This window comes from Chiloscyllium punctatum, chromosome 8 (assembly GCF_047496795.1).
Source record: "Chiloscyllium punctatum isolate Juve2018m chromosome 8, sChiPun1.3, whole genome shotgun sequence".
Classification (NCBI taxonomy): Eukaryota; Metazoa; Chordata; class Chondrichthyes; order Orectolobiformes; family Hemiscylliidae; genus Chiloscyllium; species Chiloscyllium punctatum.
In genome coordinates, this window is record NC_092746.1 from 124,468,912 (window position 1) to 124,496,550 (window position 27,639).

At 47.3% G+C, this 27,639-nt stretch overlaps 1 protein-coding gene across 1 annotated transcript in view; it reads right to left on the reverse strand.

Moving 5' to 3' along the window:
• LOC140480877 (myosin-1B-like) overlaps window positions 1–27,639 on the reverse strand; it is a 154,548-nt gene that overhangs the window by 72,145 nt on the left and 54,764 nt on the right. Inside the window, exons 16-28 of the mRNA XM_072576421.1 lie at window positions 24,490–24,669; window positions 22,717–22,849; window positions 16,798–16,871; window positions 16,483–16,570; window positions 15,257–15,374; window positions 13,045–13,168; window positions 12,048–12,184; window positions 9,866–10,100; window positions 8,176–8,418; window positions 6,624–6,800; window positions 5,259–5,404; window positions 3,394–3,484; window positions 1,321–1,710 (exon numbers count right to left, since the gene is read on the reverse strand). Coding sequence (XP_072432522.1) covers window positions 1,321–1,710; window positions 3,394–3,484; window positions 5,259–5,404; window positions 6,624–6,800; window positions 8,176–8,418; window positions 9,866–10,100; window positions 12,048–12,184; window positions 13,045–13,168; window positions 15,257–15,374; window positions 16,483–16,570; window positions 16,798–16,871; window positions 22,717–22,849; window positions 24,490–24,669 — 2,136 coding nt within the window. The remainder of the gene's footprint in view (window positions 1–1,320; window positions 1,711–3,393; window positions 3,485–5,258; window positions 5,405–6,623; window positions 6,801–8,175; window positions 8,419–9,865; window positions 10,101–12,047; window positions 12,185–13,044; window positions 13,169–15,256; window positions 15,375–16,482; window positions 16,571–16,797; window positions 16,872–22,716; window positions 22,850–24,489; window positions 24,670–27,639) is intronic.

The window sequence follows — 27,639 nt, forward strand, 5'->3', positions numbered from 1 at the left end:
GGTCAGTACTGAGGGAGTGCCGCACTGTCAGAGGGTCAGTGCTAGGGAGTGCCACACTGTCAGAGGGTCAGTACTGAGGGAGTGCCACACTGTTGGAGGGTCAGTACAGAGGGAATGCCACACTGTCAGAGGGTCCGTGCAGAGGGAGTGCCGCACTGTCGGAGGATCAGCGCTGCAGGAATGCAGCACTGTCAGAGGGTCAGTGCAGAGGGAGTGCCGCACTGACGGAGGGTCAGTACTGAGGGAGTGCTGCACTGACGGAGGGTCAGTACTGAGGGAGTGCTGCACTGTCGGAGGGTCAGTGCAGAGGGAATGCCACATTGTCAGAGGGTCAGTACTGAGAGAGTGTCGCACTGTCGGAGGGTCAGTGCTGAGGGAATGCTGCACTGTCGGAGGGTCAGTGCAGAGGGAATGCCACATTGTCAGAGGGTCAGTACTGAGAGAGTGTCGCACTGTCGGAGGGTCAGTGCAGAAGGAATGCTGCACTGTCGGAGGGTCAGTGCAGAGGGAATGCCACATTGTCAGAGGGTCAGTACTGAGAGAGTGTCGCACTGTCGGAGGGTCAGTGCTGAGGGAATGCTGCACTGTCGGAGGGTCAGTGCAGCGGGAGTGCCGCACCATCGGAGGATTAACGCTGAGGGAATACCGCACCGTCGGAGGATCAGTGCTGAGGGAATGCCGCACTGTCGGAGGGTCAGTGCAGAAGGAGTGCCGCACTGTCGGAGGGCCAGTACTGAGGGAGTGCCACACTGTCAGAGGGTCAGTGCAGAGGGAATGCCACACTGTCAGAGGGTCAGTACTGAGGGAGTACCGCACTGTCAGAGGGTCAGTGCAGTGGGAGTGCCGCACTGACGGAGGGTCAGTACTGAGGGAGTACCACACTGTCGGAGGGTCATTGCAGTGGGAGTGCTTCATTGTTGGACTGTTGGAAGGTCAGTACTGAGGGAACGCCGCACTGTCAGAGGGTTAGTGCTGAGGGAACGCCGCACTGACGGAGGGTCAGTACTGAGAGAGTCCTGCACAAAAGTATAGTGAAGGAGATGACTGATGCTGGACTGGAAACATTAACTCTGTTTCTGTCTCTACAGATGCTGCCAGTCCTGCTGAGTTCCTCCGGCACTTTCCATTGCAGGTGGGACTAGTTGAGTTTGGGAGCGTGGTTGGTGTGGACACTTTGGACTGAATGCTGTGTCTCCCTGCTGTTGTGTGACTGTGTGAGCGGTTGAACTGGGCTGTAATATCTAGCCGTCCCATCTGTGAGTGGGAACGGAGTGTACCTGGTGCCTGATTGCTGGCCCTGAGCTCTCTGAGCTGTTGTACCTTTGCTCTGGAGAGTTGGTCAATATTTGCAGTCATCGTGTCCATGTTGGTTTTCATGGCTTGCTTCTCCTTCTCGAGGTTTTGTCTGGCGTATTGCAGCTTCTCGACCTGCTCCTCCAGGTCGCCCACTGCGCCCAGCTGCTTCCTCTGGAGTTCCACTGCCACCTTCTCCTGGCACAGGCGGCTCTCCTCCAGCTCCCTGCGCAGGCGTTGACACTCTGCCTCCTGCCTCTTTGTGAGCTCTGCCTGTGAGCTGCTCTGGCCTCCTGCGTTGTGGAGCTGCTGGGTGAGCTCCTGGACCCTGAGCTCGAGTTCAGCTCGCTGCCGCTCACTCCTCACTCGCGCACTCTGCTCACTCTCCAACTCCTCGGTCAGCTCCTGGTTTTGACCCTGCAACAGGATCCAACAACGACAGCAGCAACAGATCACATCGTGACACGGGAGTCTACATACGTGTGCATGTGAGTTTGATTCATTGTTGTCACGTGTACAGTGGTACAGTGAAAAGTGTTGTTTTGTGTGCTACACAGGCAGATCGCAACGTATAAAGTGCATCAGGGTAACAGAACAGAGCGCAGAATACAGTGTTACAGCCGCACAGAAGGGGCAGAGAGAGAGATCAGAATTAATATTTGAAAGGTTCTGATAACGGCTGTTCCTGTGTGTGAGGGCAACATGAGTAGTAGTAATTTATCGATAGAAATGTTTATGAAAATACAAAAAAAATGTGTACAAGTCACCATAAGCTGGCGTCATTTTAATTACATAAATTATCAAAGTTCAATGCAGATAAATGTGACGTGCTGCATTTTGGAAAGGCAAATCAGGACAGAATTTATACACTTAATGGAGTGTTTTTGAACAAAGAGACCTTGGGGCACAGGTTCATAGCTCCTTGAAAGTGGAGTCGCAGGGAGATAGGATAGTAAAGAAGGTGTTTGTTATGCTTTCCTTTATTGGTCAGAGTATTGAGTACAGGAGTTGGGAGGTCATGTTGTGGCTGTACAGGACATTGGAATAATTGCACACAATTCTGGGCTCCCTGCTATAGGAAGGATGTTGTGAAACTTGAAAGGGTTCAGAAAAGATTTACAAGGATGTTGCCCAGGGTTGGAGGGTTTGAGCTATAGGGAGAGATTGAACAGGCTGGGACTGTTTTCCCTGGAGCATCAGAGGCTGAGAGGTGACCTTATAGAGGTTTATAACACCATGAGGGTAAATAGACAAGGTCTTTTCCCTGGGGTGGGGGAGTCCAGAACTAGAGGGCATGGGTTTAGGGTGAGAGGGGAAAGATATAAAAGGGACGTAAGGGGCAAGGTTTTCATCCAGAGGGTGGTGCTTGAATGGAATGAACTGCCAGAGGATGTGGTGGAGGCTGGTACAATTGCAACATTTAAGAGGCATTTGGTGGGTATATGAATAGGAAGAGTTTGGAGGGATATGTGCCGGGTGCTGGCAGGTGGGACTAGATTGGGGTGGGATATCTGGTCGGCATGGACGGGTTGGACTGAAGGGTCTGTTTCCATGCTGTACATCTCTATGACTCTATGACTCTGTAGAAAGAAATAAACAAAGTTGTGACGAATCTCATTTTTCTGTTCCATCCACCGCTTCTGGGTTTTCTCAGAGGCTACAGTATACAACCCCCAACGATTCCCTGAGGCCACAACAGCAAGGAGGAAGCTCCCACTGCCACTCACTGGACCCAGAACGGGGTGCGGGGTGTGTGTGTGTGTGTGTGTGTGTGTGTGTGTGTGTGTGTGTGTGTGTGTGTGTGTGTGTGTGTGTGTGTGTGTGTGTGTCTTCACCCAGAACCTCACTCTCTCAGTCCCTCGCTCTCTCAGAAACACATTCTCTCAGTCTCTCACTGTCTCAGACCCTCACTCTTATAGCCCTCATGCTCTCAGATCCTCCCCTTCAGAGACCCTCACCCTCAGAGCCCTTCAGTGTCTCAAACACTCAACCTCTCGGTCCCTCGTTGTCACAGTGGTTACTGGGTAGTGTCAGGGCTGCAGCCTGTGAGTACGGCCCAAGTTGGGAACATCTTGGTGAAGTACTGGGTGAAGTAAATACCTGCAGCTCCTTCAGCCTCTTCTGCAGCTTTGAGATTAAACTCTGGTCCTCACTGATAGTTGTCTGCAGCTCGCCAATCTCAAACTCCCGCCTGGAAATAAGCAGAGGAAACCATTCAACTGAACCTGCCCGAGAGCTGGGCTCCACACAGCCTGCATTCTCACAGGCAGAGTGTGAACCAGGGGCTAACACTAACCCAGGCCCAGGCAGAGTATACACCAGGGGCTAACACTACCCCAGGCCCAGGCAGAGTATACACCAGGGGCTAACACTAACCCAGGCCCAGGCAGAGTATACAACAGGGGCTAACATTACCCAAGGCCCAGGCAGAGTATACACCAGGGGCTAACATTACCCAACGCCCAGGCAGAGTATACACCAGGGGCTAACATTACCCAAGGCCCAGGCAGAGTATACACCAGGGGCTAACATTACCCAATGCCCAGGCAGAGTATACACCAGGGGCTAACATTACCCAAGGCCCAGGCAGAGTATACACCAGGGGCTAACATTACCCAACGCCCAGGCAGAGTATACACCAGGGGCTAACATTACCCAAGGCCCAGGCAGAGTATACACCAGGGCTAACACTAACCCAGGCCCAGGCAGAGTATACACCAGGGCTAACACTAACCCAGGCCCAGGCAGAGTATACACCAGGGCTAACACTAACCCAGGCCCAGGCAGAGTATACACCAGGGGCTAACATTACCCCAGGCCCAGGCAGAGTATACACCAGGGGCTAACACTACCCCAGGCCCAGGCAGACTATACACCAGGGGTTAACATTACCCAAGGCCCAGGCAGAGTATATACCAGGGGCTAACATTACCCAAGGCCCAGGCAGAGTATATACCAGGGGCTAACATTACCCAAGGCCCAGGCAGAGTATACACCAGGGGTTAACACTACCCAAGGCCCAGGCAGAGTATATACCAGGGGCTAACATTACCCAAGGCCCAGGCAGAGTATATACCAGGGGCTAACATTACCCAAGGCCCAGGCAGAGTATATACCAGGGGCTAACATTACCCAAGGCCCAGGCAGAGTATATACCAGGGGCTAACATTACCCAAGGCCCAGGCAGAGTATACACCAGGGGCTAACATTACCCAAGGCCCAGGCAGAGTATACACCAGGGGTTAACACTACCCAAGGCCCAGGCAGAGTATACACCAGGGGCTAACATTACCCAAGGCCCAGGCAGAGTATACACCAGGGGCTAACATTACCCAAGGCCCAGGCAGAGTATATACCAGGGGCTAACACTACCCCAGGCCCAGGCAGACTATACACCAGGGGCTAACATTACCCAAGGCCCAGGCAGAGTATACACCAGGGGCTAACATTACCCAAGGCCCAGGCAGAGTATACACCAGGGGCTAACATTACCCAACGCCCAGGCAGAGTATACACCAGGGGCTAATATAGGATCAGAAATTAGACCATTCAGCCCATCGAGTCTGCTTCACCATTCTATCGTGGCAGACAGGTTTTTCAACCCCATTTTCCCCTTTCTCCCCATGACCTTTGATCCCCTTGACAATCAAGAACGTGTCTATCTCTGTTTTATATATACTCAGTGATCTGGCCTCCACAGCCTTCTGTGGCAAAGAGTTCCACAGATTCTCCACTCTCCGGTTGAAGAGAGTGTGTTGTGTTATTCTAGATTGTTAAACGGATACAGTGGGGATGAACCCATAAAATGGAGCAAGGGTCTTCACACGAGACCATCCCAGTTTCCTCTAACCACGGGATGCTCTCCCTGGTTGCCCCTGGGTACCCCAGGTACCCTGTTCCCCCCGATACTCCTGGCTACCCGGTTACCCCCGGTTACCCCTGGTTACCCCCGGTCCCCTGGTTACCTCCTCAGCTTTTCCTCCATTTGCACTTTATTACTTTCCAAGTCAATCACTGACTCAAGAGTCTGTTTCAAATCTTCCTCCAGCTTCTTCCTGGATCGATCAATTTCCATACGGATCTTCTTCTCCTCCTCCAGGGATACTTCCATCTTCAGAGAAAGAAGTATTGTTTACAAACAAATAACCTCAGGAACTCCCCACACGTTTCACCCTGGACTGTCAAGTGTCCCTGCTCTTTCCGGATTTCAATTCCTGCTTTCCATCATTCCATGAGTATTTCCTGTTTTTTTTACCCAAATAAATTTCCAACGACAGGGCACGTGAGCTGCCTCCTTTCACCATTGTCTGGCATCAGTTCACCGGCCGCTCAAATCCTGATCCAGTTTTCCTACAGAACTGACAATTCCAAAGCTGTCTGGCTGCTCTTCCAACCACTGAGGTTGGGCACATCTCAGCAACCCAACCCTGAACTCGCACAGCCACTCATCACTCTATCCCATCCTCCATGTTCTCTGACCCAATCTGGCTCCCAGTCAGGGCACATCTCGATTCTAAAATACTTGCAATCTCCACCAGCCCCACACCCCTCTGTGCTCTCTGTACTTCTCCGGTTCTGGTGTCTGAGCACCGGTGGGTTGAATTATTCCCAGACTGGTGGCTGTCGTGCCTGGGGACCCATATTCCAGAATACCCTCCCTGCTCCTCTCTTCTCCTTGAGGCCTACTTTTCAGGCCGAACCATCTAACCTATTAGCACCTGACGTTGGAAAGGCCTGTGTCTCCTCCTGATCTCTGTAACCTCCCCCAGCTCGACTGTCCCAGGGAACCAAATATTCCTCTGGTCTCTTGAACCTTCCCAATTTTGACCATTCCAACATTGTTGGGCACTCCTTCAGCACTCCTTGTGCTTAAGCTCAAAACTTCCCTCACGAACCTTTCCACTCTCTCTCTCTCCCCTCCCGTGAGTGACTCACTAAAATCTACCTGTTTGACCAAGGCCTGCCTGAATAATTCCCTGGTAGGCAGGCAAGAGGCTGGAAGAACAAGCAGGCCGGGCAGCATCATGAGGTGGAGAAGTCGATGCTTCGGGCGTAATCCTTCTTTAGGACCCCGAACGTCAAATTCCCCACGTCCTGGCTTGCTGTGTTCTCCCAGCCTCCTGCCCGTCTACCTTGGATTCCAGCATCTGCAGTTTTTTTTCTCTCTAATAACTCATGCTTTGTGGCAGATTGTGTCTTGCCTTTGCTGGGAAAGAAGACGGCTTGTTATTAAATGGGGTGAAATACTTTAGCAATTTCTCTTCCTCTCTGGGCATGGACACCCCTCCTCACCCCTTCCCTTTTATAATGGTCCCTTTGGTTACACTTACATCTTCCACTTGCTGTTCAAATTTCGCCTTGGCCTTGCTTAAACTGTTGACCTTCTCCTCTTCCATTTGCAGGTCTTCCAGAATATTCTGATGGGCTTCCTGAAGGGCATTCTTCTCTTTTCTCAACTTCGCAATCAGCGCATTCATCTCTGACGTTTCCTCCGTGAGGTTTACCACCTTCAGTCAAAGATGGAGCTTCAGGTGAGAGTCACTCGGCAGAATATTACAACACAGGAGGCCTTTCAGCCCATACTGCCTGTGCCGGCTCTTTAAGAGATGGCCAATTAATCCCACTGCCCTCCTCCTTACCCAGAACCCTGCGAATTTCTCATTTCAAGCCCAATTCCTAATTCCCGGTTTAGCTTTCATTAGTAGAGTGATTGAGTTTCAGAGTCACAAGGTCATGCTGCAGCTGTACAAAACTGTTGGTCACCTCATTAAAGGAAAGATGTGGAAGCTTTTGAAAGGGTTCAGAGGAGACTTACCAGGATGTTGCCTGGTCTGGAGGGATGGTCTTATGAGGAAAGGCTGAGGGAACTGAGGCTCTTTTTGTTAGAGAGAAGAAGGTTGAGAGGTGACTTAATAGAGACATATAAGACAATCAGACAGTTAGGTAGGTTGGACAGTGAGAGCCTTTTTCCTCAGATGGTAGTGGTTAGCATGAGGGGACGTGGCTTTAAATTGAGGAGTGATAGATATCAGACAGATGTCAGATGTGGTTTCTTTACTCAGAGAGTAGTAAGGGTATGGAATGCACTGCCTGCAACAGTAGTAGACATTGGATAAACATATGGACGAGAATGGAATACCATAGGTTGGATGGGCTTCAGATTGGTTTCACAGGTCGGTACAACATTTAGGGCCGAAGGGCCTGTACTGCGCTGTCATGTTCTACATTCTATGTTCTATTTCCTTTTAGCTCCCACCACTTCAGGGGCGGTGGGTTAAATATCAGAACCCCGTGTTGCAATTGTCAAATACCCTCATCTCCCACCCCCTGTATCTTTCACCATTGCCTTAAAAATGGGGTGAGATGGTCTGAAACGGTTAAATCAAACGGTGATCACCACTTGGAATAAATTACTGGAGGAGAACATGGAAATTCATGTAGCCCTCCCATAATCCAAAGATGTACAGGTTAGCTGAATTGGCCACACTTAAATTGCCTCATAGTGTTCAGGGATGTGTAGGTTAGGTGCATTAGTCAGGGGTAAGTGTACAGCAATAGGTTCGGAGAATGAGTCTGGGTGAGTTACTGTTCGGAGGGTCAGTGTGGACTTGTTGGGCTGAAGGGCCTGTTTCCAAACTGTAGGGATTCTATACAACCTCAACCACAAGATCACATCTACACTCAGATCAGGTCAAGGTGACAAATTCTGAGCATTTATGAAAAAATTACATTCAGCTGGAACAAGGTAACAGAGAATGGGGCAATAAACACCAACCCTTGAATGTTTTGACAAGCCAACATTTCCAAAGATTTCATTTCCTGGTTTAGAGAGAGCCTCATCCATTGGCAGAGCCAACTGTGGATCTGACTCGTGGGCAGTACCTTGTTTTCGGCGACACGTTTCTCCTTGCTCATTTTGCTCAGAGTACTCTCCAAGGTGTCAATGTTGGACTTCATCTGCCCACATTCCTCCTCCAATTTCCGCTTCCTATTGGCCAGCTCTTGGCTCATTTCCATCTGACTCTCCAAACCTTCCAGAAGCTCCTGGATTTTGGATTCCAGATGTCTCTTGGTCTTAACCAGCAGCTCACACCTCTCCTCAGCGTCGGCCAGGTTTTCCTGATCCTGGAGACAGTTCATTAGGTGGAATGTCAGGCAAATGGAACAGCCTACAAGATAAATTCTACAGACATCTACTGCACTCATCGAGACCATTTGCAAAAAACAAATCGATTTAAGGAGAAAGCTAACATTTACAATAGATGAGGTGAGAGTTGGCAAGACTGGTAGAGGCACTACCATGGAGAATGTATTAAAAGACCAAACTTTGTTTACAATTCAAACAATTGACAGTTAACTGCCAAGCTTTGTTTAAATTTTAAAGTTGAAACAGTTGACAGTTAACTGCCAAGCTTTGTTTAAAATTTAGACAATTGATAATTGACTGCTAGGTTTTGTTTAAAATTTTAAATTCTAACAGTTACAGATTGACAGTTAATAGTCAGGCTTTGTTTAAAATTTAAAACTAACTCATCAATCATAATTAATTGGTTCTCCATGGAAATACCTCTACCATTTGGAGTCCACTTGTGAAACAATCAACACCCTCCTCTCGTGCGATATAAATCCTGGTTTTTCAATTAAAATGGCACTCTTGTCAGTTATCCTGACAAGTGCAAGACAAAAAGCCTTTTTTCAGTGATTCTCAAATCCAAACATCAATAGATTTTAATCTCAAAGTAAAACCACAAAAAGAGTTTCAAATCTCCTGCAAGTCCTCAGGGTGAAGAATGCATTGGATTGCCAGATGTTGTGAGCCTGAAATGTTAAAGATATTTTTCTCAAACCTCAGACCAGGGCTGCTTTAACAAGTGTACAAAGTAGATGAGTAGCCCAATAACACTTCAAGGGATTAAACCCTTGATTTATCAAAAAGATTCCATCAAAAGTATATATTTTTACTTTTTAAATTTGGGCAAGTTCTCAGGATGTGTATGGCTCGCTGTTTTGTAAAGCCCACAGGATGCTTCAGCTGATGTAATTTCAGAAATATTCCAACCCATTTGCCCACAGTGGACCCCAACAAACAGCGATGTGATACTGAGCAGAAAGTCTACTTATACAAACAGGCAGGTACAATTACAACATTTAAAAGGCATCTAGATGAATGCATGAATCGGAAGGGTTTAGAGGGATATGGGTCAAATGATGGGAAAGGGAATTAGGTCAGATTGGGATGTCTGGTCAGCACGGTTGAGTTGGACTGAAAGGTCTGTTTCCGTGGTGTATTACTCTATTGAAAGAAAGCAATGTGATATTGATCAGTTTATTTTTAATGTTTTTTGATGGGTTGATATTGGGCCATGGCACTGGGGAGGGGGGGGGGAGGGGGGGGGTGAGGAAGATTCCTTTCCCTTTCTTTAAAACACTACTACGGGATCTTTCACATCCACACAAGTATAGTCAATGGAGTTAAAGTCAATTCCATCCTGAGAAGGTGTGGGACCAGAGCTACATTCTGATGAGCACAAAGGTTCCTATTAAACAGAAGAAGCTAAGGGTGGCGGCTCACGGTCTGTAGTTGCTGCAGGAGCTCATCTTTCTGATTGATGAGTTCCTGATGCTGACATTCCACCGCCTTCCTCATACTCTCCGATTTTGCGAGCGATTCCTTCAGCTCCTGAAGCTGTTTCTCGGTCTCGGCACACTTCAGCAGGGGCTTAATTTTGTAAAACAGCTTCATCCAGCTCCACTTCTTCAACCTCTGGAAAGCCCGGAAGTTTCTCTGGATGATCTGGATGGTGTCCCTGGAAAAGACGATGAAGATGAAATATCCCAGAGGGGACGCGGGTCGAGTCAGGATAGTCCTCAGGGAGTTGACAGAAAGATCAGTCACTATCCTGCTGCTTGGCATAGCATGCTTAAAGGGCTGAATGGCCAACTACAGGTTCAAGTGACTGAACAAACTCAGGGGGGAGGGTGGTGGTGGTGTTGACAGTGAGAAAGAACGAAGAACAGTATAGCCCATCAAGACTGTGCCAACACATGACCCCTTACAAAACTAAAACCCTTTTGCTACTACACTGTCTGTCTCCCTCTATTCCCTAACTGTTCATGTATCTGATGCCTCGTAAACATTGTTACTGTATCCTCCTCCACCACCTCCTATTGCAGCACATTCCGGGCACTTATCCCCCCACTGTGTAAAATAAAACCTGCCTCTCACATTTCCTTTAAATGTGCCCACTTGTATCTTACAATCCGTGACCCCTGGTAATTGACGCTTCTACCCTGGGGAAAAGACTCCAACCATCCATTCTATCCCTGCCTTCTCTGTTTTCTAAATGTCTATCAAGTCACCCCCTCATCCTTTGACGCTCAATTGAAAATAAACTGAGTTTGTTCAATCTCTCCTCGTGGATAAGTTCCACATCAATCTTCAGGAGAACAATAACAGAATGGGCAGGGAGGTACATCATCGGTTATTTCTCGTATGTCACAAACATCAGTTTCCAACATAAACACAGAGAATGCTGGAGAAACTCAGCAGGTCTGGCAACATCAGAGGAGAGAGAAACAGAGTTAGCGTTTCAAGTCTCAGAGGGCAGGGGAAATTTTAAATAACAGAGAGAACATCAAACAGAAATCTAAGGGAGTGGGAATATTTTGCTCTGGGAACGTGGGCGTCACTGGCTGGAGCAGCATCTATTGCCTGTCCCTAGCTCTCCTTGAGAAGATGATGGTAAACATAGAAACTAAGAACAGGAGTAGGCCATTCGGCCCTTCAAGCCTGCTCCACCATTTAATATGACCGTGGCTGATCATCCAACCTGATATCCTGTTCCTGCTTTTCCTCCATGTCCTTCGATCCCTTCAGGGTTACAATGAATCATTGGTTTAGATACATCAGAGGTGGGGAGTCATAGCTGTGAGGAGAACTGTACATAGAAACGAGTAGCAGGAGGAGACCATTCAGCCCTACGCTCCTGCTACTCCATTCAGCATGATCATGGCTGATTCTCTATCTCTATTTTGTTTCCTGTCTATAATACCTTGATGCCTTTAATATCTAAAAAGTCTCTTTCTTGAAGATATTCAGAGACTTGACCCCATCCCCCTCCCCACCCCTCCCCCCAGTGCATTTGGCAGTAGTGAATTTCACTATCTTTCCTCATCTCAGTCCTAAATAGTCTACCCCAATCCTGAGACCGTGTTCCCTGGTTCTCAAACCCCAACCCAGGAGAAACAACCTTCCTTCCTCCGATCTGTCCAGCCCCGTTAGAATTTTATACATTTCAAGCAGATCTCCAAATCTCACATGACAATATTTCCAGCAGAGGCTAAAGGAAGATGCAATACCAGTTTGTCAAATTATGAAGTGCTTTGATTGGCTGAATTGTAAAGTTGGTTATCACTAATTAGGGAATTATTGTTGAACATTATACCAGCACCATTCCTGTCAGGGATGAAGTTCCATTGGAAGAAATATGACCCCGATTTGTATGAATTCAATAGGCTGCTCACTCAGAGACTGGATGGAGCATGGCCTAGATTTTTGTCTGTCCTGTTTTGGGTGGAAAGGACTATGTCACGTCAGCAAATCCTTTCAGGATCCGGGAATCAATCAGACCAAAGTAATCCTTTGATGTTGAAGTTCCAAAGATTCCGATGTCCTTCTCCACCCTGATTGGTTCAAAGCTGCCAGTTGCCGTTCAAACAGGTTACCGTCATTCTCTCTCTCGCTCATCTCTTACCTTATCTCAACCAACCTCGCAAACTCCAAACGTGCCAACATGCCTCGGCATTTGGCCTGCATCAGAGTCAGAACTTTAGCCAGCCTCTTGTCTCTCATTTCTTCCAACAGACCGAGGAGTCCAGCTCTGAAGAACACCTGTTGGGTAGGGAGTGACAAAGATTTAGGCCGCTCTCTGGTTACTTTATCGTCTTCCCCTTCCCTCCCACCTTTACCCAGCCATCGTCTGACATGTCCCTCAGCCTCCACCACAGGCGTTCTTAAACTGCACACAAGGAACTGCTTCAGTCTAATCCTTGGTCACCGATTGAGGGGAGGTGAGGTGAAAAAACAGACTTTGAAAACATAAGGAATGCAGATGTCAGTAAGTCAGACATATTATCTGGTCGTGACTGACCTGTTTCAAAAATTGCTTCACTTGGCTTGTTGCGTGGGCATTGCTGGAGCAGTATGTCTTCATCAACATATTTACCGCAAGGGGAACAGGAATCAAAACTGTTATTGATAGAGTGAGATGGGGAGAGGTGTGAAAAGGCTACCAGCATGGACTAGTTAGGCCTATTTCTGTAAATTAGGGAACAGGGCCCGATACTCTGTATCCTTAGATTCCCACAGCCATTAGGGAGAGAATAAAGGCAATGCCACCACTTGCAAGTTTTCCTCCAAGCCACTCACCATCCTAACTTGGAAATATATCTCCATTCCTTCATTGTCATTGGGTCAAAATCCTGGAATTCCCTCCCTAAGGGCATTGTGGGTCAACCTACAGCAGATGGACTGCAACGGTTCAGGAAGGCAGCTCACCCCCCACCTTCTCAAGGGGGCAGCTAGGGATGGGCAATAAATGCTGAGCCCAGCCAACGATGCCCAGATCCTGTGAATGAGAAAGAGAGCTGACACCGCACTGGGGTCCACTTGGTCGACTGGAACCCTTCCCTGCCATTTCTGGGCCTGTGATTGCCGTCTCTGTTGTTCCGATGCCCACGGTCTCCCCTCACCTTGGTGTGCCCGAAGCGATACTGACTCCGATCGATAGCCAGTGATGCCAGGAGGGCCTCTGCTGCTGTCCTGCTGTCCACGTAGGTGTCCTTCGGCAGGACATTCGGGTTCAGGATCCAGTATCTGTAAGAGTCATATCCACAGCTTGGTCAAAGTGAAGAGATGGGTATCGGGGGGATAGCAGGCAGGGAAGGGCAGGCTGGAATGACACAGGGAATGACCCAATGCTGGAGGGGTCAGCTCCCACCAGACCTGGTCTGTTGGTTAGTATCTGGAGAAGGAACAAAGGAAGCTGTATAAAAGTCCAAAGCACTCACTCTGTCCATCAGAGGAGAGATCCTGCTCTTTTGGTCTACTCTGTGTGGTCGGTCACTAATCCTTGAAGGGAGCAATGATGGAGGCAGGATAGGACAGCTTTGCCAAGGTCTCTAACATTCCTGAGGAATAGGTTGAGTGAAGAAAATCTCCAGTTGACATTACGATCCCTGTTCTGCCTGCACAGTGGGAAAACTGAGACCCTTGTTTCATTTTACTCTCTCATTGATGCGTTTTCTAGAATAGTCTTTTGGACTGGGAACTTTCAGAAGGCTTTCTCGATTCCAGATGAAGACACGTCAGTGGTGGCAGTGATTGGAGCGAGAGCTGTAGGATCTGATTGTCAGTGAATGACTGAAACCCTGGAGAGTCCTGGGCAGTGAGCTTCTCGGACTCAGAGCTGGGAAATCGGTCAGTTTTGGTGGTGACAGAAAGTTTAAAGAGCTGTCTCATGTGACTGGATTACAATGCAGTGGAAGATTCTTTGCAGATGTATCAGGTTCTGCTTAAACCCCATCCAGAACACAGCATTCATTTCTGAGCACAATCCTTCAGGAACACAGAAAATGGCAGGTATAGACCATACAGCCACCACTCAATCTTCCTCAGGTATTAACCTCACTCTCCCTCCTGATACCTCCACCTCCTGATTTCCTGAGCGACTAGACATTTGGCTATCATTGCCTTAAATGTATTGAACGACGAACCCTTTGGACTCCCCTAATCAAATACAGAACACTTGACCACTAACTTTATGTCCTTCCTAAGGCATTCACATCTTTGGTGAATCTATTGGCCGATGCTTCTGCTCATGAACATCATCCTGGAGCCTTGTAATGTCCTTATGTTGGATGACTTTGCCAAGTTTAGTTTCCTCAGTAAACATTGTAATGCTGCTCCCTCTACCTAGGCAAAAGTGAGGACTTGCAGATGCTGGGGATCAAAGTCGAGATTAGAGCGGTGCTGGAAAAGCACAGCAGGTCAGGCAGCATCCAAGGAGCAGGAAAATCAACATTTGGGCAAAAGCCCTTCATCAGGATTCCTGATGGAGGGCTTTTGCCCGAAACATCGATTTTCCTGCTCCTTGGATGCTGCCTGACCTGCTGTGCTCCCTCGACCTGTTATCAAAGGTGTTGTCTTGTGTATAGTGTGGTGGAGGACTGATCCAATTGCATTTAAGATGATTAAGGAAGTTGATTTTTCTTAATTCATTCATAGGACGAGGCTGTCACTGGCTAAGGCAGCACTTATTATTAATCCCTAATAGCCCAGAGGGCAGTTAAGAGTCAACCTCATTGCTATGGGTTTGGAGTCACATATTGTGTAGACCAGGTTAGGGCGGCAGATTTCCTTCCACAAGGAACATTAGTGAGCCAGATGGGTCTTTAACGATAACCAGCATGGCTTACAAGGTTAACATTAGGCTAGCTTTTTAATTCCAAATTTTTTATTAATTTAGCTCAAATTTCCTCAGTAAACATTGTAATGCTGCTCCCTCTACGCAGGCAAAAGTGAGGACCGCAGATGCTAGAGATCAGAGTCTAGATTAGAGTGGTGCTGGAAAAGCACAGCAGGTGCCATCCTGGGATTTGAACCTATGATCCCCAAAACATTAGTTTGGGTTTTGGATTGCCAGTGACAATACCATTATGACACCATTACCACCGCCCCCCCACCTCCGTACAAAAGTTTATTAGATCTTTATGAGGGATAAAGTTAAGTTGCACATTATTGGAACAGATGTAGACTGAATGGTTTTCCAAGATTCCAAGTTTTCCCACTTGGTCTCTACACATCTGTGCCATCTTCATAACACAGTCCATGAGGATTCAAGTCTTCACGAAGGAAAATCAGATAAAATTTTAAGGATTATTTTAAGAAAATTCACCGGCTAACCTCTGCTTGAACTCTCCGTAGAAGATACGGTTGGGGAAACCGATGCGGCAAATGCGGATTCCTTCCAGCACACCGTTACACCGCAGCTGATGGAGCACGAGATGGGGCTCAATGACACCTTCAACACAGAACACAGGCCGATGAGCTCCCAGCCTCCCCACTGCCTCGGGGGATATCACCTCCAACATCACTGTCTCACCACCACCATCCCTCCCGGCCCCAAGCCCACTGCCATCCCACACAAAATGTCACCCCCTCAACTAGTGCCAACTCACTACGTAATGGGACAGAGTTACATAGGTAGTGACCGGCCTCTTGGGGGTGTGTCATCTTCACATGGACGGAGGGACAATCAAAGTTGGGAGGATGGAAGGAGTGTCAGAAGAACAGGAGGGGAAAGGGGAAGGAGGACAGTGCTGCATTGGAGAGTCAGCCTCGATTTTATACTCAAGGGTCATGGAGATCTACATCACAGAGAAAAGTCTATTGGTCCATTGTGCCTGTGCTGTTGATAAACAACCACCCGGGCGGCATGGTGGCTTAATGGTTAACACTGCTGCCTCACAGCACCAGGAACTCCAGTTCAATTCCAGTCTCGGGTGACTGTGTGGAGTTTGCACGTTCTCCCTGTGTCTGCGTGGGTTTCCTCCGGGTGCTCCGGTTTACTCCCACAATCCAAAGATATGCAGCTTAGGTGAATTGGCCATGCTAAATTAACCATAGTGTTCAGGGATGTGTGGGTTAGCCATGAGAAACGTAGGGTTACAGGAATAGGGTAGAGGGGTGGAGTCTGGACGGGATGCCCCTTCAGAGGGTCAGTGTGGACTTATTGGAACGAATGGCCTGTTTCCACACTGTAGGGATTCTATGACTATTCTAATGAGGACATTACCTGGTCAGGATGACTAACCCAGTAACAATACCACTAGCCCATCACCTCCCTTCAGTAAGTGTCCAGAGTGGGACTTGAACCCACAACTGTGTGACTCAGCTAAATGTGACAGCTAAAACCCCAAACTACATCTCACGCTGAGTGGCTACCCATCGTAATAGGTGTGAAACCCTCACTCACTCATTTCAAAATGTTTCTGGGCTGTGGGAAATGATGCCGAGAAAGGGAACGCATTGACCAAAGTAGAGGTCGTGAGAGTCAGTCTGCGGTTTACAGCGGTCGGATTGCCCCATCACCTCACCCCATTTTCTTCCTGAGCGCCTCCCCATCGTACCTGGTGTCTTGGTCTCGTTGGGAATGATACAGCGGACAAAGTGCGGCTGTGTGGAACGGAGATTTGTCATCAGCTTGTTCAGGTTCTCCTGAAAGTACAAGAACAAATCTGTCGATTTGACAGTCATGGGAAATTAGACACCTCAAACACCCGAAACACAGGCTAACAGTCCAGGAAACCAACAGGTAGATGCAAGATCTCAGGGGACGGGATCTGAGGTTAGTGTCAGTGCAATGATGGACAGGGAGACAATGGGCAGTGTGACACTATTGGTGTCAGTCTTATCTTACATTATCTGCTCTGGTGAGTACTCACTTTATGCAGCTGTGAGACAGTACGGAATGAGGCAGCTTTTCTCCTCCTGGTCTTCACCCCTGGCTGTTTCTGTTCTGAATGGACCAAAATTTGGAAGATAAAGTTTAACATGGAGAAGATGATCCATCTTAGTCAGATAAGTAGAAAGGCAACTTATTCCCTAAATGGCAATAAACTTCAGGGTACTTCGGTGCAGAGGGATCTGGGTGTCATGGTGCATGAATCACAGGAAACTAGCTTGCAGACACAGGAAATAATAAAGACGGCAAATTGAATTTCAGGTGTTTATTGCTTAAGGAAGACAGTATAAAAGTAGAGAAGTGTTGCTACAACTGTACAAGGCATTAGATCACATGGACTCCAGGGAGAGCTAGCCAATTGGATACAAAATTGGCTTGAAAATAGGGGAAAGAGGGTGGTAGTGGAGGGTTGCTTTTCAGACCGGAGGCCTGTGACCAGCGATGTGCTGCAAGGGCTGGTGCTGGGTCCTCTAGTTTTCATCATTTATATAATTGATATAGGAGGAATGGTCAGTTTGCAGATGACACCAAAGTTGGTGGTAAAGTGGACAGTGAAGAAGATTATTTCAGAGTATAACAGCACCTTAATCAGATAGGTCAGTGGGCCAAGGAATGGCAAGTGGCGTTTAACTTAGATAAATGTGAGATGTTGCATTTTGTTAGGGTAGATCAGAGCAGGACTTGCACAATTAATGTTCAGGCCCTGAGGGGTGTTGCTGAACAAAGAGACCTTGGGGTGTAGGTGCATAGTTCCTTAAAAGTAGTGTCACAGTTAGAAAGGATAGTGGAGAAGGCGATTGGTATGCTTTCCTTTATTGGCCAGTGCATTGAGCACAGGAGTTGGAATGTCATTTTGCAGCTGTACAGGACATTGGTGAGGTCATGTTTAGAATACTGCGTGCCCCAATTCTAGTCTCCTTGCTATAGGAAGGATGTTCTTAAAATTGAGAGGGTGCAGATAAGATTTACAAGGATGTTGCCGGGATTGGAGAGTTTGAACTATAGGGAGAGTCATAGAGATATACAGCATGGAAACAGACCCTTCAGTCCCATTCATCCATGCTGTCCAGATATCTATATAAACCTAGTCCCATTTGCCAGCACTTGGCTCATATCCCTCTAAACCCTTCCTATTCATATACCCATACAGATGTTGAATAGGCTGGTGCTGTTTTCCCTGGAGTGTTGGAGGCTGAGGGGTGGCCTTATCGAGGTTTATAAAATCATGAGGAGCATGTATAGGATAAATAGACCAGGTCTTTTTCCCAGGGTAGGGAATCCAAAACTAGAGGGCATAGGTTTAAGGGGAGAGGGGAAAAATTTAAAATAGAGGGGTAATTTGTTCACACAGAGGGTGGTGCGTGTATGGAATGAACTGCCAGAGGAAGTGGTGGAGGCTGGTATAAATACAGCATTTAAAAGGCATCTGGATGGGTATATGAATTGGAGGGAAATGCTGACAAATGAAACTTAGTCAGATTTTGAAGACTGGTAGAGCAGATAAGTTGGACCGCAGGGTCTGTTTCTGTGCTCTATGACTATAACTCTGTGTATTGTGTACAGTTGTGGTCACCTTACTTGAAAGAGGGATATGGATTGGAAACAACTCAGAGAAGGTTCAATGGTTAGATTCCAGAGGTGAGGAGTTTGTCTTATGAGGACAGATTGAACAGTTCAGGCTTATGGTCTCTGGAGTTTAGAAGAGAGGGAGGAGATCTATTTGAGGGATACAAGATGCTAAAAGAGTTGTCAAAGTAGATGTAGAAAGGATGTTTCCCCTTGTGGGACAATCTCGAAGTCATATTTTAGGACAAGGATTGGCAGATTTAAAACAGAGCTGAAGAGAAATTACTTCACTCAAAAGATTATGAATTCACTTCCCTAGAGTGAGGTGGAAGCTGGGACATTGAGTAAGTTGGAGGACGAGATGAAGAGATTTTTAAATGAGTAACGTGTTGAAGGATTATGGCGAGCAAGCAGCAAAGTGGAGGCGAGGGTGAGATGAGATCAGCCCTGACCGTGTTAAATGGCGGAGCAGGCTAGAGGGGCTGAATGGCCTCCTCCTGCTCCTGGTTCTTAAGTTTTAGTGTTCTAAATAAACTCTATTCATAAATAAATGAAGAGTTTCAAATTTTCAAAAAGTGAGCTATTGACAAAACCAGCGCTTGTAATGCTTGCACAACTTCTCTCTGTCGCACATTCATTTCATCAATATCTGGGCCACTAAAAACATAAATATTGTTAAAAACAGCAAAATCTATTCATCACAGAGAACACAAAAGGGCCAGTGCAGTAATTTCCTGCATTTCATTTCCCTCCTTTCTTGAAGGGGAGTTACATTTTCTAATCTGATTGGGCCCTTTCCTGAATCACAGGTAATTTGTAGAAATAAAATTCATGTGTGCGTTATCATTTCTTTTAACAGCCAGGGATGGAACCCATGAGGATTCTGGGATGTGTCTGGTTGAAATTCCTGGATTTTTTCTCAGTCCCCTTTGCTCAGTGATTGTGATCATTTCACATTCTCATTCAAGATTAACTCTGGGCTCCTCTGTAATGAAGGCAGACCCAAAATATCTGTTAAACTCACCAGCCATTTTCTTATTTTCTATTTTAACTTACAACTTATAACTAAAACTTGCAATTTTTATTAATATTTCTAGCTGGCTTTCACTCATACTCCAATTTCTCTTGCCTTTTAGTCATTCTTTGTGGCTCTTTCTATTCGATCTAACCTTCTGACCTATCGCTCATCTTCATAGAATTATTTATAGTGGTAGCCACACACGCAGATGACAAGCAACATGAATTCGACTGGGACAACACTACTATTATAGGACAAGCCAATCACAGAGCAGCCAGGGAATTCCTAGAGGCATGGCACTCATCCACAGATTCAATCCATAAGCACATCGACCTGGACCCAATATACCGACCACTGCAGCAGACAGCTGGAACTGACAACCGGAAGCGGCAGATTCAAACCACTACAAATGCCAGAGAAAAGATCACAGAAGCGCTTCACAGGAGGCTCCCAAGCACTGAGGATGTCACCTAGACAGGGGACGAAACGTTTGCAACACAAACACCCAGCTCGGCGAACAGAACCACAACATTAATCTAATGTCCCAAGTTTATTGCTCTCCTCCTGCCCCATGTAAATTTGAAATACTAGTTTTCAATTTGTTCTTCTCTCCTTCAAAACTCAATCATTATTATGATCACTGTTACCTCAGGGTCCCCTTACTGTGAAATCATGAGTCAATCCTATTTTATTACACATGGTCTCCTCACTGGTTGGCTCTAGAATGTTCTACTCTAAGAAACCGTGCAAAGACACTCTATGAGCCCATTACCAATCTGATTCATTCAACTAATGTAAAGATTAAAATCACCCAAGATTATAACTCTACTTCTCTCCCAAGTGGGTTCTTACCTTTACTGTTTCTTACCTTCACATAAACTAATGCTATAAAGTGAAGCTCTTGAGTATTGCTAAAATATCTTGATGGAGTTTATTTGTCTTGCACTCATCAGGACCATGAATAAGAATTCCAGTGTAAAGGGCAGATTTTTATACAGTATGAGAAGAGAGTACTGATTGAATTGCAAGTTGACTCTGAGATTCACTCTTTCTATTGTACTGATTGTCACCCTTAATTAACAGAAATACTCTTTTCATCTTTTCTTAAGCTTTCTGGATTTCTTTTGATATTCAAGTGCCAGCCTTGGTCACCTTTAGCCATGTTTCTGACAGCTATCAAGTCAGATATTTGCGCTGTCAATTCATGGGTTTTGTCACAAATGTATTCAGAAATGGCATCTTTAGTTCAAACCTTTTATGATTGTTATAATCTCCAGCCCTTTCTATTGTTGTATTCTTTATGGTCTGTACACTCCATCCTTTCTTATTGCACTCCAAACACCATTTTCCTTATCGCTACCTTGCTCTCTTGCTTTGTCTTCTCAATTGAACCACACTAATCTAGACTCTAATCTATTGAATTATTGTCTACTCCCAAACTTGATCCCTCACTGTATGGTTTAATGCTCTCTCTGCTACCGTAATTATACCTCCTGCCAGAACATGGGGCCCAACATGGATCAGAGGAAGACCCTAATGAAGATATCATTCCCACTATGTGGGTGGCACAGTGGCACAGTGGTGAGCACTGCTGCCTCACAGCACCAGAGACCTGGGTTCAATTCCCGCCTCAGGCGACTGACTGTGTGGAGTTTGCATATTCTCCCCGTGTCTGTGTGGGTTTGCTCCGGTTTCCTCCCACAGTCCAAAGATGTGCAGGTCAGGTGAATTGGCCATGCTAAATTGCCCATCGTGTTAGGTAAGGGGTATGGGTGGGTTGCGCTTCGGCGGCTCGGTGTGGACTTGTTGGGCCGAAGGGCCTGTTTCCACACTGTAATGTAATGTAATCTTTCTTCATTGTCCCAGAAATTGAAACCCATTTGTCCCAAATCAGACTTTAAGCAACACATTCATCTTTCCAAAGTGATTTACGTGTGCTAATTTTAATTTTGTTCTTTCAGGAGATGCAGGGGTGGCTGGTGGGATTTGTTAGGACAATTAAAGGCAATTAAAAGTCTGGTTCTGGAGTCACATGGAAGAAAGGCCTTACCAAAAGGACATTAGCAAACCAGATGGGTTTTTAGCACAATTGATGTTCACTGTTACTGAGATTAACTTTATTTTGGTTGATGTTCAGTTCCAGTAGCTACTATGATAAAAACATAGAATCCCTATAGTATGGAAACAGGCCATTCAGCCTACCAAGCCCACACCGACCTTCTGAAGAGCATCCCCCCCGGCCCACTTTATTCCTGTAACCCTGTATTTCCCACAGCCAATCCACCTAACCTGCACATCCCTTCGACTGTGGGAGGAAACGTGATCAAACCCATGCAAACACGGGGAGAATGTGCAAACTCCACACAGACGGTCACCTGAGGCTGGAATTGAACCCAGGTCCTGGCGTCATGAGACAGCAGTGCTACAGTGGCACTGAGCCACCATGCCTCCTGTGATGGGATTTGAACTGTAGCATTAATCTGTGAGTCTCTGTATTACTTGTCCAGTGATATTATTACCACTACACCACTGTCTACCTCCTTCCTCCCTTTACCATAACCCTTTCTCTCTTTTCAGTTTCAATGCCATTTTCATCTGCTTTTGGGGTTGGATGATCAGGGAGTTGTGTCGGAAATAAATGCTTGCAGAGACCCTGTGGACTGAATAGTCCGTTTCCAAGCCAGACAGACTATTCCATTCTTTGTAATCATTGATGTTTATTCATTGGATTTTATTTACTGATGTACGTTGGTGAATTTGGCCCAGACAATCACGAAGGCTAACCTCCCATCTATAGAATCCATCTCCCAGGCCCGCTATCAAGGAAAGGCCATCAGCATTCTCAAAGATCCATCCCACCCTGACAATGTTTTTCTACAACCTCAACCATCAGGGAGAAGGTACAGAAGCTTGAACACACACACCACCCGGTTTCGAAACAGTTTCTACCTTACTGTTGTTAGAATACTGAATGGACTCAAACTCTTAACATTCGGCTGTACCTCTGTTTTTGTTTTTGCTGCTGTTTATCTACTATTTACTATCTATGTTACTTAACTCTGTGATCTGCCTGTATTGCTCGCAAGACAAAGCTTTTCACTGTGCCTCAGTATACGTGACAATAAATTCAATTCAATTCAATTCATATCTGTTTTGAGTTTACAAATCACAAATTTGAAGATCTCTTGCTGTTGATAGGTCAGTTGCCAGCTGTTTCCACCCCGTTAGTTTGGCCCAAGTGCTCTTCCTATTTCAGGGGGATGGCCCTAACTTCAACTGCTCAGGGAAATGTGAAAGGGAGAATTCTCTAATCACCTGTATATGCACTGACGTAGTCCTGGTACAGGAGGGCCACTAACTCATTCGAGGATTGCTGGAAGAGTTCCACTACCGTTTCATTCAAGGGGTCTTTGTTCTTGTCTAACCAGCCGTGGAGGTTGTAGGGGACCTACAGGAGAGAGAGGACATTGATTAATTCCAGACTGAACCAAGTGTCTCTGTCCAACCAAGACGTGAGTGATGGAATTCTCTTCTTTCTCAATCAGTTTCTAAAGGACAGCGGCTCACTGAGCCGTAGATCTGAACAAAAGCCCTAACTCAGTGAAGGACAACACAGAGGTGAGAAATATTGAAAGGATTCATACAGTATAAGGAGTCAATCTTCCACCACCACCCTCTTGTAAGTTCCCCTCCAAGCCACTCGCCATCCTGATTTGGAAATATGTCAGGGAGCAAGTGAGCACTGCAGATGCTGGAGATCAGAGTCGAAGAATGTAGTGCTGGAAAAGCACAGCCGGTCAGGCAGCATCCGAGGAGCAGGAGAATCAACGTTTCGGGCACAAGCCCTTCATCAGGAATGATGAGATCCTGATGAAGAGCTCATGCTTGGAACGTCGACTCTCCTACTCCTCGGATGCTGCCTGACCAGCTGTGCTTTCCCAGCATCACACTCTTCGACTTGGAAATATGTCAGCATTCCTTCAGTATTGCTGGGCCAAAGTCCTGGAATCCGCTTTCTGACAGTATTATCGATCTGCCTAAAACACGCGTTCTCAAGGGACAGATAGGGACAGGGCTCAACCAGCGATGCCCCTCTCGGAAGGGGACTTGGAGCCCTGGGATACCGTTCACTCTTGGAATGGGACACAGAGCTCTGGGATACCATTCCCTCCCGAAATGGGACAGGGTGCTCTGGGATACCATACATCCCAGAATGGTGCATGGTGTTCTGGGATATCATTCCCTCAATGGGACACAGAGCTTTGGAATACCATTCCCCCCAGGAATGGGATAGGGAGCTCTGGGATATCGTTCCCTCCCAGAATGGGACAGGGCTCTCTGGGATACCATACCATCCCAGAATGGGGTACGTAGTTCTGGGATACCATTCCCTCCCGGATTGGGACACGGAGCTCCGGATACCATTCACTCCCAGAATTGGACAGGGAACTGTGTGATACCATTCCATCCAAGAATGGGGAAAGGAGCTCTGGGATACCTTCCCTCCTGGAATGGGACAGGGAGCTCTGGGATATTGTTCCCTCCTGGAATGGGACAGGGAGCTCTGGGATACTGTTCCTTCCCAGAATGTGACAGGGAGCTCTGGTATACCGTTCCCTTCCGGAACGGGACAGGGAGTTCTGGGATACCGTTCCCTCCTGGAATGGGACAGGGAGCTCTGGGATACTGTTCCCTCCTGGAATGGGACAGGGAGCTCTGGGATACTGTTCCTTCCCAGAATGTGACAGGGAGCTCTGCGATACCGTTCCCTCCTGGAATGGGACAGGGAGCTCTGGGATACCGTTCCCTTCCGGAACGGGACAGGGAGTTCTGGGATACTGTTCCCTCCTGGAATGGGACAGGGAGCTCTGGGATACTGTTGCTTCCCAGAATGGGACAGGGAGTTCTGGGATGCTGTTCCCTCCCGGAATGGGACAGGGAGCTCTGGGATACTGTTTCCTCCCGGAATATCACAGGGAGTTCTGGGATGCTGTTCCCTCCTGGAATGGGACAGGGAGCTCTGGGATACTGTTCCCTCCCGGAATGGGACAGGGAGTTCTGGGATGCCGTTCCATCCCGGTTACTCACCACTCCGGCATAATGCAGGATCTCAAAGTGCGACTCGTATTTTCTCTTCTTGTCAGGTTTCGGTTTCAGAAAGTTCGGCGACTTCCCCAGGAGATTGTCGTGGAGTTTTGCGTTAAAGGTTATGTCCGTAGCCTTTGGAAACATGCACTCCTCCTCTAGGATCGACAGGATTCCCAACGGCTGCAACATTCCAACAGAAAGGGAAGGAAAGTGATAGACCGTCAGCATGTGGTGGTTTAGAGTGTGGGTGAGGATGTAGGGAGTGGTGAAGAACAAACCCAGGACCGAACACCAGCAGGTTTGGGCAGGGTCCGGGGGCACTGAGGTTGGAAAATATCCCCACCTTGGGCAGAATCCAGGAGCCAGACAGTGTCTGCTACTGGGTGAAAGTGAGGACTGCAGATGCTGAAGTTCAGAGTCGCGAGTGTGGTGATGAAAAAGCACAGCAGGTCAGGCAGCAACTAAGGAGCAGGAGAGTCAAACTTTTGGGCATAAGTTCTTTATCAGGAATGTCTGGTACTGGGCAATAACTGGCCAATTTCATCTAGAAGGACAGCAGATATATCGGATGGCACGGTGGCTCAGTGGTTAGCACTGCTGCCTCACAGCACCAGGGACCCAGGTTCAATTCCAGCCTCGGGTGACTGTGTGGAGTTTGCACATTCTCCCTGTGTCTGCGTGGGTTTCCTCCGGGTGCTCTGGTTTCCTCCCACAGTCCAAAGATGTGCAGGTCAGGTGGATTGGACATGGGAAATTGCCCATAGTGTTCAGGGATGTGTAGGTTAGCAGCATTAATCAGGAGAAGTTTAGAGTAATAGGCTGGGGAAATGGGTCTCTTCAGAGTGTCTGTGTGGACTTGTTGGGCCGAATGGCCTGTTTCCACACTGCAGAGATTCTATGATCCCATGATAAATGGGAACACCACCTCCTGCAGGTTCCCCTCCAAGGCACTCACCACCCTGACTTGGAAATACATCTTTGTTCCTTCACTATTGCTGGGTTAAAATCCTGCAATTCCCTCCCTACGGGCATCGTGGGTCCGTCTGCAGCGGGAGGTTCAGGATGGCAGCTCACCCCCACCATCTCAAGGGGGCAACTAGGGACAGGGCAGTAAATACTGACCCAACCAGTGATTGGATAAACTGGAAAAAAAAATGTTTTTGTGTATAACCTCTCTGATTTTACTGTGAAGTTTTATTTTGAAATGAGGTTATCTTTCTGCCCTCAAATTATGACATTTTATTTGAACACTCAGCATGTCAATCTTGTGAACTTTCATCATGCAAGGGAGACTTCAGGTCCTGGCCATGAAGGAGGAGTTAATCTCGGGGTACTCACAGCCAAACTAACATCATCCAAAGCAGGCCATCCAGTCATTTTCACATTCCCCTTTGTGGGATCTTGCTGTGTGCAAGATGACTGTCTCCGTTCCAAACCCTAACTACACTCACTTGACTCCCTTCCCACCCCCACAGATAAATATGTTCAATGATGGAACAGCCATGAATACTCTGGGATTGAGAATTCCAAAGATGCACTACACTTTAAGTGAAGCGATTTCCCCTCTTCTCAGCGTGTACTCTATCCAGCTCCTTCAGCACCTGTACATCTCTGTGAGATCTCTCTCCATTCTCTCACAGAATACAGATGCTACTTGTCCAGCCCCTTGTCAACAGAAGAACTCTGATATCCCATCAATCCAGAGAACGTTCACTGTTGTATCCCCTGTGCAGACTAAATCAGAGGTTCACCCAACATTCACGATCACTGTTTCAGATGTTGTCTGACCATGGTTATATCATCTGGAATGGTCGGCCTGGGTGGTCAGACATGACTCCTTTACTGCTGGACTCCAATTGCTTTGCAATCAATGCCAATATTTTGCCTTCCAATTACTTCCTATATCTGGAAACACAGTCCTTTGAGCCTACCTCCCTGATTATGGCTGCTCCTCTACCTCAACATGATATTCCCACTCTCCCCCCATACCCGCGATGCGTTTACAATCTAAACATTCCAAAAATCTATCTCTTTCTTGAATGTGCTCAGTGACACAACCTCCGTGGCCTTCTGTGGTAGTGAATTCATCTGCTCAATGAGCTTCTGAGCTTCCACTTGATGGCAAGTATATCCTTACTTCAGTAAAACTGTACACAACACTCCAGGTGTGGTCTCACCAAGTTCCTGATCTGATGATCCTCAACTCCACTTTCTTGCCTTTTCCCTATCACCGTCCATTCCATTTCTGATTTAAAAACCTGTCCACCTCAGCCTTGAAGATAATGACCCAGCCGTGACAGCCCTATGTGGTAAAGAATTCCATAGCAGCAAACTCCCAGGGCAAGGGTCAGGAGCCAGACCGCTGGAAATGTTTCCCCCTGAATCCCTGAGGAAGATTCTCAACAGGATGCTGGCTAAATTCAGACTGTTGTTGCCATGTTCCTTCCATTTTTCTTATTTTCATTGTAAGGACAATAAGGTTTGCAATTGAGCAATGCTGGGAAATCTAGTCCAAAGGTTGAGCCATTTAGTCCAACCCTTTGGCCTGCCCTCATCAGGACAACTCACAGGAATTCCAACGAGAAAGGAGAACATGAATACTGTCTAAGAAGAGAGTGCTGATTGGTTGGCAAGTGGACTCTGATTGGCAGAGGTGTTGCCATGCGGCCTAGTGGGCGGCACGGTGGCACAGTGGTTAGCACTGCTGCCTCACAGCGCCAGAGACCCGGGTTCAATTCCCGCCTCAGGCGACTGACTGTGTGGAGTTTGCACGTTCTCCCCGTGTCTGCGTGGGTTTCCTCCAGGTGCTCCAGTTTCCTCCCACAGTCCAAAGATGTGTAGGTCAGGTGAATTGGCCATGCTAAATTGCCCGTAGTGTTAGGTAAGGGGTAGATGTAGGGGTATGGGTGGGTTGCGCTTCGGCGGGGCGGTGTGGACTTGTTGGGCCGAAGGGCCTGTTTCCGCACTGTAAGTAATCTAATCTACAAAAACATTAGCCACTTAAAATGTTGTCGTGATTGTATCGAGGTCAGGAAGTGGACCCCATAGAATAAGAGTTCCCTGATGGGGCTGTCAATCTGTTTCAGTCAGGGAGCCCTGGCTGACAGATATAAACAGGAGTGTCAGCCAGAGAGCTGGCTCTGAGGGAGC